The sequence below is a fragment of the Hyla sarda genome, chromosome 3 (assembly GCF_029499605.1).
Source record: "Hyla sarda isolate aHylSar1 chromosome 3, aHylSar1.hap1, whole genome shotgun sequence".
Classification (NCBI taxonomy): Eukaryota; Metazoa; Chordata; class Amphibia; order Anura; family Hylidae; genus Hyla; species Hyla sarda.
Window position 1 is genome coordinate 199,276,322 of NC_079191.1, and position 13,840 is coordinate 199,290,161.

Consider the following 13,840-nt stretch of genomic DNA (forward strand, 5'->3'; position numbering starts at 1 on the left):
TCTCAGAGATGATCAAGGGAAATGGCAGACCCCCGATGCTAAATTTCAGATGTTATAGTAAATGGTCTGAATACTTATGTCCATACAAAATGTTATTTTTTCCCCTTTTAAATTGTTTAGGTAAACAGAATTCTGTTTTCATATTCTCTTTATAGGGTATTAAATGCAGAATCATGTGGTAAACTTGCATTTTTTTATTTAGTTTGGCACAAAGCTGCAACATACCAAAATCTGAAAAAAGTTAAAGGATCTTAACTGTCTGAATGCATTGTATGCTGTAATTTGGTACAACATGTGTATTTTCATCTTCGTCTTGGAAATATAAGAAATAAGGAAAATAATATTCAATAACTCGAGTCTTAGGTCAACATCCATTGTTTGTATTGTAAACTAGAACTGCATGTTTCCACGTTCTCTTTCTTTCCTTTACGTAATACCCAGATACATTTCTATATTTAGAGTATTGCTACAATTTATGAGGGATATGTAAGGTACTTTGTCCTGTTAATACCTCTGTGTTTCTGGTTAATTTAGCTAAGCTACAGGGATGCAATAAATTGACAATCTGACTGTTATTACTAATGAGTCATGACCTGATTTCTGAATACTTCAGCAGAATATCTGCTCAATTACATACCACTGTTCACATGCCGTGTAGTTCTTATTATATTACAGAGTATTAGGAATATATACATCACCATTTTGATTTATCTATGGTCATTTTGTATTTAACATTTTATTTATTTTGTGTCTTTTTGTCTAAAAGGACAGGCTCACACATATAGTAGCTATCTATGTGAGCACAAAACACAATACATCAAAAATGAATGTTCAACCTGTGCTGTCACTATGATTATTATAGAATTTCATTAAAATTGGTTTTACAGAAGCATACATATATAGATACATCTATATAAAAGCTGGAAACAAATCTGTGTTCATACATACCTTTATGAATGTTTTTATCTAAATGATATGTTAGACAAGCTGTAAGAGAATTATGACTCAAAAGCTACCAATGCAAATGCAGCATGGTAGAGGTAAATGTTGCAGTCATTTCTATATTTCAATTACAATGAGCACATATGTACATAAGATGCCAGGAAAACTTGGAATCTGTGCTTTTACTTGGAAGCTTAGAAGAGATAGCATGGCACACTCATATTACATGACATTACCCTGTCCAATGTTTCGCTTTTATTTAGGCTATAATATAATGATGATAATATATTCCAACATATTCTCCAGCGTTTTACAATATGTATGTGCAAACACAATCATCCAGTCTTTCAGACACTGAATTAACAGAAATAAAAAGCATACGAGTGTATGGAATATGGGGGATACATGCAATGAAGGGATCAGCTTCTGAGGATTAATGTAGAAGGGGAAGGGATATAAGGGAAGCAGTTACACTATGGAATGTCAAAGGCTTGCTAAAAGAAGCTGCATCTTTAAGACACACTCTGTATATTGGGGATATTTCTGATTTTTTGTTCTCTGAGGAACTAAAATCACTAGTACTGGGTTATCATGGTGTAAACCAGTGGGGCCACAGAATCTTGACTATGAGAAGGAGCTGCAAGGGTCTGGTGCTAGATTGGTTGGAGGTGTAGTAACCAGCATACAGCAGGTAGTGGTGGACTGGTGAGAGTTGTAGTATCCAGCACACAGTAGACAGTGGTGAACTGTTACTGAACTGGGAGATGTAGTAGTCAGTGTACAGCAGGCAGTAGAGGACTGTTAGGAGTTGTAGTAAACAGTGGACAGGACAGCTGGCAGTAGTGGACTGTTATTTGTCGTAGTAGTCAGCACACAGCAGACAGTGGTTGACTGGTGGTTGTAGTAGCAAGCAAACAGCAGTGGTGGTGATAGTACTGTCTAATCAGTAGCATCTGGCACAGGAGGTTTAAATTCCTCACTGATCCATGCCTGATTAATTTTAACCATTAAGTGACATGGTAACATAGTAACATATTCATGTCATAGCGGCATACCGAATGTAACATTTTTATCACTATGTACTACAATAGGAAGATCCTGCTGCTGCTACTGCTGCTTCTGCCTCTTGCTGGGGTAGTACTAGCAGAGGGAGTGGAGTGTTGACTCTGCGGGGAGCGTGACTGGACCCCTTTTGGCAGATGTTTGGTGCTGGAAAGCCGTGGCAAGCTGGCTGTGTAGCTTCTCAACAAGATGCAAGATTAAAGTGCACTACAACAGGGGGACTAAATGAATACTGTTGTCTGTATAACATAAATTCTCCAATAGATACCTAATGGGATAGGGGAGGAGGACAGGACACTGATGAGGACAAGACAAAAAATGTGGATGAGGCCTGGCTGCTGTACAGCTGAGTGGGATCTGGAGGGGAGCAGCAGCAGGTGCAAGGTTTTCATCACATTGTGGGGCACCTCCACTGTCCCATGTGGCTTTGTGATGCCACTCTGTGTCTAGGTAGAGATGTAGCCCCTATACTCATTCCCTGCTATCTAATGTTTACAGAAACAGCAAAATGCTTCACTGGTAAGTTAGAAAATAATTCCAATGTGGCAGAATATAAGACAGGTGCACCACTACCCTCCTCTGGAAGGTATTTTTCTCAAGCCTATAGGTGCAACAACGTTTCTGTCACCTGAACTGATCAGGCCATCAAGCCTACTTCTGTTACATATAACATGTATTCTGGCCCTACCTAGACTATGCTCTTCTTTGCTGAAAGAATCACCACCCTCCTGCTCTGTGTATGTCACCTCCTTACCTGATTCCCATGTCCTGTGCAACAGTACATTGTTATTGTCAAACTCCTCCTCATTGTCCCTGCCACTCCTCTCTCCATGAACGTCTAATGTCTGATCGTGGGCTCCTTGTTCCCTCTCAGCATGATAACTTACAGTATCCCTATCACTGTCCTCACACAACTCCTCCTCATTGCTAATGGTATCTTTCTGCTTAGCACTAGGTGAGGGAAGCAAAGGCAGAGATGAAGGAACAGATTGTCTAGGAAGGACATTTCCACAGCGCCATATAACTGGCTCAATGTCACATTGTCAGACTCTCATTCCTCCTCCTGAAAAGACCATGAACAAGTCAACCAGTCCACAAGGGCTATACTATCCTTCAGACATATTGTTTTTATTGAAAAAGGTTTAGAGTTTTTTTTTATGTTTTGGGGTGATTTTTCACTCACCTACTAGTCAACTTTCCCTCTCAGTGCTAGAAATGCATATTTATGTTGATGCTCCTCTTGTAATGTGATAGCATTTATGGGCTCATTCACTGCTAGCGAGGATGTGTAGTGCACCAATTGGACACAGCACTGCAGGTGACGGGAGGTCACTGTCTGAGGTCAGCCCACTAATGCATTAAGCTTTGCTTAACTTGCTTTGAAATTGAAGGTTTTCTGGGACCAGTAGTTCTTTTTCCACCCTATGCTGTGTCCTCACTGTCACTGTGTGGCACATAATGCAAAGTATGATAAAGTAATGATATTCTAGGGTCGGGTGAACTTGCTGATAGCTGCAATGTATGCTGGGCTACTCTGACGTCTTCATAGTGTTCCCATTACTTACTTCTTTCATTCAGGTGCCAAAACTACATGGCTTCCTCATCCCTTCTGCTATTATCACACCATTGCCAGACTCGCACGAGCTGAGCCTGTCAATGTTCAAAAGTTTGACGAGCTGCTGTCACCCCAAAGTTCTGAGCTAGACTAGGTTAACTGAGCTTGACTCGCTCATCTCTAGTCTTGATCAATATTATCATATTAAATTAATGACGTTTAAAAATTCCAGGTGTTTTATACAAATGTTTCCTTTATATAAATTATGTTCTGTTTGTTTTTTCCTTTCACACTTTATGTGTTATGTTTTATCAAACGCTAGAACATTAACTTATCTATGTTTTTAGGGTGAGCGAGGTCCAGTTGGAGATATTGGTTTCCCAGGACCTGAAGGACCTCAAGGACCATCAGTGAGTGTTTATACATTGCATGTTATTGTTGTATGTCATAAACAATCACACAAGTTACAGCATAATATATGTAGCAATAAGATGTGGCTCTTAGGAAAGCACTCCAGTGGAAATAATTATCTCATGTATTGTCAGAAATTATGCCCTTTAAAAAATATATGTCATCAGTTTCACCTGCACTAACCTGTCAGTACAGATAGGTAGTGCAGGTGACAATGATTACAACCATACTTACCAGATCTCGTTTTGTGCTCTTGTTCTCCCGCTATTTTCTTCAGTATCTTCTGTTCCGGGACCGACTTGGGGCATGGGTGGAGCTTTGTGACGTCACTGCTACTGTTTGCTAGCAACGGGACCCAGCAAAGAAGCAGGAGCTTAGTAATAATGGTTTTATTAAGCTACCAGTGTAGGGTTGGATTACTTCTTTAACATTAGCAATTTTTTTTCTTTTTTGGCCCATTCACATATAAGTCAACATATCGGTATCATTTTTGACTAGACCCTGTGACACAAATACTTCTATAATTGTTTTGTGTAATGACTGTGCTAAGGGAGAAACCTACAATGATGAGATGAGTCCCTCACATACACTGGAACCTTGTAGAGGCAAATCCTACCTATTGTAACTCATCATAAATATTTCACTTATGTGTACTACACCACCGTTTGTAATTGTTTCAAAATGTTACCAAGTGTTATGGTTTGCATGTACTAACGTATTCAGTGGTGCTACATGAATATTAATATGTTTCTTCATTTAGTGAAGGTGGAATCCATAACGTTCAATGCAATGGGATTCTCTCTCACTGATCACTAGAGTGAGAGGGTCCCCCACTTACATTTTTTACTCCGAAATCCTACTGGCATATTCAGTTTAAGTTCATAAAATAGATAAAGTATAGTCATAATTTTTGTGTACATATCTAGCATATACTACTTGTTTCCAAAATTCAGCAATAAAATAAAACTCTTTTGAAAGAACCTGGGATAAACAAGACTGTTAACAGTGTGTGCGCAAAGCTTGTCTTCACGGACATATTGCCCACCCACATACACCAACGTCTACAAAAGAGCCTCTTGTCATAGAAACCATAGAATGAGTCATGCTTTCTGCATCATTATGTATCTTTTAGCTGATATTAAAATTCTATTCGTGACAGAAAGAAATACTACTGAACAATAGCAAAATTTCTCTTCTCATCCCTTACTTAGAAAAAAAAGAACTGTATAGCTTGTTAGTGTTTTAGTATCCACATTGTTATTTATATATATATATATATATATATATATATATATATATAATATGTTTTTTTATTATCATTATTATTATTTTTAAATTAAGGTTTATAATTCCTATAAAAAGTTAAATTCTACTTGTATTTGGACAAAATATGTCCACCCTTACCTTTACTTACATTTAGTTGAGGAGGTTATGAATTCAAGGTATGACCTTAGTGATGCCCAATAGTGTATTATTTTGTCAATATCACAACATCCTGTGTCCCCAAATTTCCTATGTCCTTCTGCTAGTTTTCAGTGCACACTCCATCTTGAACCTACAAATCATGGCAGTCAGTGCGACCCATGTCTGATTGCCAGGTACATTTTATTGGCCATTGTGAGCACTACATGCAGTGCCTCCTTTACCACATGATGCTGAGTCGTCACAAAGGGAGGCCATGCATGCTGAGATGATGACACAAGTAAATAGTCATGTGGGCTCCGTCTCTGGATGATAGGGGCTGCAGAGTAAGGGAGATGAAATGGAGAGGACAACAGAAACATGATTAATACTAGTTCCTGGAGGTAAGAGGCTCCTGGAAGTGTCTAAATGGGCCAAAACATGAAAGGGATTAAGTTAACCTTTTTGCTAGAGAAGAACAATTTGAAATAATTTTTATTAAGCAGATAACCCCTTTAAGGATTTGAACTTCTTATAATACAATCTCAATGCAGTAATACAACATGCTAGCAGAGTCCTCAACAGGCTGCAAATTACAATGTAACTAAGAGGAGGTCACACAGACACACAAAACATATACAGCTTCTAACACAGTAATGCTAAATCATGTTCTTTGTGAAGGAGTACCTGTCCTGATGTCTGGTGGCATGATATGTTTAAAACTCCTGCCAATCTTGTAACTCAAGACCATCCCCGAGATAACATCATCAGGAGCCGTTTGTCCGGATTTCCCATGCAAGTCTATGGGAATTCTGGACATACATCTCCAGATCGCATTATCTCTTGGAAAATGAGATTGCCCAGGAACATATTGTTGGGATATAGTGTGCCATGAGAAAATCTAAGGAAGGACGCATACTTTATCTACATGCTAAGTACTCCTGCAAAACAACTTCTTCTCAGTTTTTACTTTCCAACCTACCAACATTTATGAACAATGACAAATTAAGCAACCAAAAAAGTATGAAAGGGGACCAGAGTCAGTAACACTGCTGGTGCAGTCTGATTGCATTTGTCCTAGTGTTAAAGAACTCCTTCCAAAGGACAGTTAATACATGTTAGAGCCCCACTGCTCACTTAAAAAAAATCTTTTCTATGGAGTGGCTAAGGACTACTGTTACATATAACTCCTCCTCAAAAAGGTTGGGGAAAATGGAGTACTCGCAGGAACCTAAAATAGGTGAGGTGATAAATGTTTTTGTAGGAAAAACCCCTCTACAGTAAGTGTTTGTTCCATGAATCTGATCAAGGAAATAAATATCAATGATATGGGGCCCAGGAGCCACCTTTGACTTTTAGTTCACAGGATGAGGAACATTACCTTATGGCTTATTGTTCGTTTAACAAAAATGGCAAACAGCTTGGCTGAAGAACTAGTACTGCACCTAATGTGGGGGAACTGTACTGCACCTAATGTGGGGGAACTGTACTGCACCTAATGTGGGGAGCTATACCTCACCTAATGTGGAGAACTATACTGCACCTAATGTGGGGGAACTATATTGCACCTAATGTGGGGGAACTATACTGCACCTAATGTGGGGAACTATACTGCACCTAATGTGGGGGAACTATACTGCACCTAATGTGGAGAACTATACTGCACCTAATGTGGGGGAACTATACTGCACCTAATGTGGGGGAACTGTACTGCACCTGATGTGGGGAACTGTACTGCACCTAATGTGGGTGAACTATACTGCACCTAATGTGGGTGAACTATACTGCACCTAATGTGGGGAACTATGCTGCACCTAATGTGGGGGAACTATACTGCACCTAATGTGGGGAGCTATACTGCACCTAATGTGGAGAACTATACTCCACCTAATGTGGGGGAACTATACTGCACCAATTGTGGGGGAACTATACTGCACCTAATGTGGGGGAACTCTACTGCACCTAATGTGGGGGAACTGTACTGCACCTAATGTGGAGAGCTATACTGCACCTAATGTAGGGGAACTGTACTGCACCTAATGTGGGGGAACTATACTGCACCTAATGTGGGGGAAATTGTACTGCCAACCTAATGTGGGGGAACTATACTGCCTACCTAATGTGGGGGAACTATGCTGTCAACCTAATGGGGGGGGGGGGGAACTATACTGCCAACCTAATGTGGGGGGACTATACAGCTAACCTAATGTAGGGGAATTATACAAAAACATAAAATTGTACTATTCTGATCCCTATAACTCTCATATTTTTCTGTATATGAGGATGTATAAGGGTAATTTTTTGCTCTTTGATTTGTAGTTTTTATCGGTTCTATTTTTGTTTGCTTTTTAGATATTTTTTATGGTATTTGAAGTGACCAAAAATGTGCACATCTGGTTAGTGCAATATTACGACTTTTGGGGCCCCTCTTTTGGTTTTGCCTAGGGCCACGCTAAGCCTAAAACCGGCCCTGGTATCCCATTGCTATGTTCAATATCAATAGATCAAAATATTTTCCATTATATTCTACTATTCTAAGAATGCCGGATCTGATTGACTGAGTCATTTAATTTCTCTCTCCCAGATGGATATATAAAGATATTGGCCCAGACTGTCTATTGGCTATCAAACTGTGTGAGAGAAAAACTGTAGAGATTTTTCCACAGCAACCAATCGCAGTTCAGCTAAAAAAAACTCTGGTAAAGTGAAAGCTGAACTGTGATTGGCTGCTGGGGGAAAATAGCTACAATTTTTCTCTCACACAGTTTGATAAATCTGGGCCATTGATACTAATAGAACGCATGCATTATATATATACATGATACTCATTCATGCGTTGCGCTCTGCAGTAATAAACACAGGTGCATCCCTCCACCCGTGTATATTGTTTTTCTCCTAATGCTTCCTGTTCTTCTTTTGTCCTATTTGAATATTCCATTAAATGTGCCTGTTTACTTTGTGAAATTCGCCTCTCCGTTGAAACAGCTCCCGATTTGCTTCATTACCCATCATACTGGTCTATGTGGGTCATTTGTTTTCCTGTTGAAGCAAACAAGCAATAGTGTCAGATTGTATGCTCCATGTATAGATATAGTATGAAAAACATTATTACGCCAAGCACAGATCAATATCACATTTCAATTAGGCAGCACAAAGCAACACGCTCTCCCAGCTGGGAAGCAGGTGCACAAATTGCACGAAAACAGTCCAGCCAGCAGTGATGTTCTGTTTTTATCAGTGTTACCAGCTATGCAGCCACAACACGATGATAAATTGTCCTCTTATTGTTTTTTGAAATGATGTCTACAGTTAGTCTCCTGAAATGACATTCATTTACACAGGCCTCCTCTAGACTTGCGTCTTCCAATCCGAAGTCAGGTAAACCCTCTCTGCTCCGTCAGCAGACATCTGGCTGCAATCCCAGTTTGTTTCCCTCTAATCTCCTTTTTGATCCCATCTGACATTCTGTCAGATAGGAACAATGTTCCATCACCTTATTTCCTGTTTGGTCTCGGTCAGGACGTGTTGTTCTGTGCATATACTCAGAAAATTCTAATGAAGCCTTTACGTGATAGTGTCCGTCCACAGCCTCTGCCAGGCTTATTTTAGACAATGCTGTGAATATTAGCTATATTATCCTGCATTCTGATATATGATCTTTATTTTTACCATGATTGTTTTTTTTTTAACTACAATAATCATTATTAAATACAAAAAAAAACAGCACCAATCTATAGTATCAGGATATGTACTCCTCATCATAATTAAACAGTACTAATATTTAATGTAAATAACATGACATTCACTTCCAATATCTACTACATTTTTGTGTCCCACAAAAAAAATCACATGCTGGTGTAAGGCTGGGAATACACACAACTTTTCTGTGATGTTTTTATGGGCATTAATAAAATGCCACAAAAAAAATGGCCACTCATTTTTCACTTCCAAGATGCAGTTTTTGTGGTGGTGTTTTTTTTTTTTTTTTTTTTTTTTTTTAGTATAGACATTTTTTTTCTTAACAGGATATGTGATTCTTTTATCGTTTTATTTTAGTTCTATTAAAGAATTTGCCAGAAAAATACCACTATTAAATATACACTGCAGGGGGTAGGGCTTCCTATAGCAGTCTACCAACAGAAAACCGCCAAAATGTCATGTTCCCCTATTGATTCGCAAGTAACATTTAGCCTCACAGTTTTTTGGCCACAAAAAAAAGTAGGTTTTGTTTGGGTGTTTGGATATGTTTTAATACACTCCTGGTAGTGCGTGAAAATGTGATTAAATAGGGTCTTAAACCTCAATTTACAAGATCATGCTATGTTGTATATCATTAAACGGACCATGTGAACAAAAAGTAATCGTCTTTTTCCTTTGACACCCCTCATTTTGATAATGCTATATTTTAAATCTGTTGTTAGATTGCAGATAAAGCCACTTTATTACTAGTATACTGTAGCATTTTATTAAAAAAATATGCTGTAGGGGTGAGTGAAACATAAAAAAGCATAACTTACCTATCCCCAATCCCCTACAGATTTCGTTGGGCTTCACTCAGTCACCAAATCTTCTTTCTTTTTCCTGTTTCCAAGACGAGCACCCAAAACAGGATCTGCTGGCTCAGCCAATCACTGGCCGAGACAGGACACCACTGAATCAGCAGATCGAACACGGAGTACACGTTTCAGAAGTAGGAAGAAAGCAAAAGATTTGGGGACTAGACAGAGCTGAATAAAAGTTGTGGGACACCAGCTGGGGATGGGGGCTAGCTAGGTATGGCATTTTTTTTTTACCCCAGAAGCAAAATATATATTTTTTTTCAGAAGGGTGAAAAACCCTTTAACGCAGACTGAAAGAGTTAAATGACAAATCCGACTCTGCTTCTAAGTTGGTTGCCTGAATTGAAATAATGAGTGGGGGCGTATGCAAGTTTAATTGTATGATCTGCCTGGTGTCATGAACTATCCAGCCTTTAACCCCATAACGACGCAGGACGTAAATGTACATCCTGGTGATGTGGTACTTAATGCACCAGGACGTACATTTACGTCCTGAGCATAACCGCGGGCATCGGAGCGATGCCGGCATCATGCGCGGCAGGACCCGGCTGCTGATAGTAGCCAGGGACCCGCCGGTAATGGCGGACACCCGCGATCCCGAAAAGTTTCCGATTTATTTTAAGCGCAACAGTAATAGAAAAGTGTATAATCATGGGTATCATTTTAATCGTATTGACCCAGAGAATAAAGAACACATGTCATTTTTACCATAGATTGTACGGCGTGAAAACAAAACCTTCCAAAATTTGCAAAATTGCAGTTTTCTTTTTAATTTCCCCACACAAATAGTATTTTTTTTGGTTGTGTCATACATTTTATGGTAAAGTGAGTGATGGCATTACAACGGACAACTGGTCGCACAAAAAACAAGCCCTCAAACTAGTCTATAGATGAAAATATAAAAGAGTTATGATTTTTTGAAGGGGAGGAGGAAAAAAACGAAAGCGTAAAAATAAAATTGTCTGAGTCCTTAAGGTCCAAATGGGCTGAGTCCTTAAGGGGTTAAGGACAATTATCTATGTTTTATTGTATTAAATGGGCACTGTCATGAAATAAAAAAATTGATATGTTGTAGTACTTAAGTACTACAACATATCTCTAATATAGTTTAATTAAAAAAAGTGATTTTAAACCAGTTTAAAATCACTTTTAAATTCGGCCACTAGGGGTCGCCCTCCTAGTGGCCGAATGCATTCGGCAGTGACGTCACTACAGAATTTCGTCTCATTTGAGCCTGGCAAATGAGTCAAAATTCCAGTCACTGCGGTGCTCGCTCCCGCCTGTCAATCAAACAGGCGAGAGCGAGCACAGTGAAATCCAGGGCTGCGCATTGGCTCCCTGGACTCTCACACTGGCCGCCTCCCTGCTGCATATTCTCCCTGCAGCAGGGAGGAACATGGCTCTTACCTCTGCTTACAGCCGTGGCTCCTGTGGGGATACGCCGCCTCCTCACTGCTCCTTGCAGCTGTGTCCTGTCATTGCCGGGGGGAGCGCGTTATATGGAGCAACAAGTGTATGCCCGGCTTCCTGTCATGCTCCTACACTCTGGTAACTCTCTCTATGGTTCTGGAGGACTTTCAATCCTCCAGAAACATAGAGACAGTTTCCAGAGTGTACGGGCATGACAGGAAGCCGGGCATACACTTGCTGCTTGCTACGGACCCCCGCTCATGGTCCGGCACAGGTGAGGGGGAGGGGGGGGGGGGCAATATTGGTCGGGGGCTGGGTGTCTTCCAACAAAGGGTGCCTCCAGTTGTTTCCCCACTACAACTCCCAGCATGCCCTGACAGCAAATAGATGTCAGGGCATGCTGTGAGTTGTAGTGGTGAAACAGCTGGAGGCACCCTGTCAGGAGAACTATGGGCGGAACTCGGCCCCCAGCAGGCATCAGTGACGTGGTGCCTGCTGGGGAAGTCTGCCTGGTAGTGAGCACACTACCAGGCAGACAAAATGCCATTTTTAACATAATAAAAAATAAATAAAGGCAGGGAGGGGGTTAGGGATAGATGGGCAATAGGCAGGGACAGAAAAAAAAAAAAAGAGGATGGTGGGAGCTACCCTTTAAGCATTTTCCATTATAAACTGCTCAAAAAAAATAAAGGGAACACTAAGATGACACATCTTAGATCTGAATGAATGAACTAGTCGTATGAAATACTTTAGTCTTTCCATACTGTAGTTGAATGTGCTGACAACAAAATCACACAAAAATTATCAATGGAAATCAAATTTATTAACCCATGGAGGTCTGGATATGGAGTCACACTCAAAATCAAAGTGGAAAACCACACTACAGGCTGATCCAACTTTGATGTAATGTCCATAAAACAAGTCAAAATGAGGCTCAGTAGTGTTTGTGGCATCCACGTGCCAGTATGACCTCCCTACAACATCTGGGCATGCTCCTGATGAGGTGGCATAAAGCATCCACCAACTCCTGGACAGTCTGTTGTGCAACATGGGGTTGGTGGATGGAGCTAGACATGATGTCCCAGATGTGCTCAATCGGATTCAGGTCAGGGGAACGGGTGGGCCAATCCATAACATCAATGCCTTCATCTTGCAGGAACTGCTGACACACTCCAGCCACATGAGGTCTAGCATTGTCTTGCATTAAGAGGGGTCTGTGAATCTCATCCCGATACCTAATGGCAGTCAGGCTACCTCTGGCAAGCACATGGAAAGAAATGCCACCCCACACCATTACTGACCCACCTCCAAACTAGTCATGTTGGAGGATGTTGTAGGCAGCAGAATGTTCTCCACGGCATCTCCAGACTCTGTCACGTCTGTCACGTGCTCAGTGTGAACCTGCTTTCATCTGTGAAGAGCACAGGGCACCAGTGGCGAATTTGCCAATCTTGGTGTTCTCTGGCAAATGCCAAACATCCTCCCTGGTGTTGGGCTGTAAGCACAACCCCTACCTGTGGACGTCGGGCCCTCATACCACCCTCATGGAGTCTGTTTCTGACAGTTTGAGTGGACACATGCACATTTGTGGCCTGCTGAAGGTCCGTTTTCAGGGCTCTGGCAGTGCTCTTCCTGCTCCTCCTTGCACAAAGGCGGAGGTAGTGGTCCTGCTGCTGGGTTGTTGCCCTCCTACGGCCTCCTCAACGTCTCCTGATGTACTGGCCTGTCTCCTGGTAGCGCCTCCATGCTCTGGACACTACGCTGGCAGACACAGCAAACCTTCTTGCCACAACTCTCGTTGATATGCCATTCTGGATGAGCTGCACTACCTGAGCCACTTGTATGGGCTGTAGACTCTGTCTCATGCTACCACTAGAGTGAAAGCACCGCCAGCATTCAGAAGTGGCCAAAGCATCAGCCAGGAAGCATAGGAACTGAGAAGTGGTATGTAGTCACCACCTGCAGAACCACTCCTTTATTGGGGGTGTCTTGCTAATTGCCTATAATTTCCACATGTTGTCTGTTCCATTTGCACAACAGCATGTGGAATTGATTGTCAATCGGTGTTGCTTCCTGAGTGGACAGTGTGATTTCACAGAAGTGTGATTGATTTGGCGTTACAGTGTGTTGTTTATTTTTTTGAGCAGTAGTTTTATTTGAGAACTTTATGCAGCATTTACTTGTGTAACTGGGGTGTAAACATTTATAATGCAGTAGAGTCCACAGCTAATGCTATTATTATCTTGTCATTCATAGTTTTTAACAGATAAGAGGCTGTAAATGTTACATAGGTAGTGTACTGCCTACCATGTTGTGCTTTCTACATGAGCGAATAAGCAGCATTTTAAGGGTTGGTTTATCTACACTGGATTCTGCAGCTGCCAAATTGCAAACAGCAAAACAGTGGTGCAGTAGAGCCTCTACTATTTAACTGTTGAAAGCCATAAAACTCAGGGACACTACACTTCTTATTTAGCCCACAAGCGTATCAATTGATAAT

The 13,840-nt window shown here is 40.9% G+C and overlaps 1 protein-coding gene across 6 annotated transcripts in view; it reads left to right on the forward strand.

The window, feature by feature from the left end:
- Positions 1 to 13,840, forward strand: part of COL19A1 (collagen type XIX alpha 1 chain) — a 1,011,804-nt gene that overhangs the window by 876,000 nt on the left and 121,964 nt on the right. For all 6 annotated transcript variants that reach the window (XM_056565831.1, XM_056565835.1, XM_056565834.1 and 3 more), the window contains exon 45: positions 3,907 to 3,969. In XM_056565831.1, the coding sequence (XP_056421806.1) occupies positions 3,907 to 3,969 (63 nt within the window). The remainder of the gene's footprint in view (positions 1 to 3,906; positions 3,970 to 13,840) is intronic.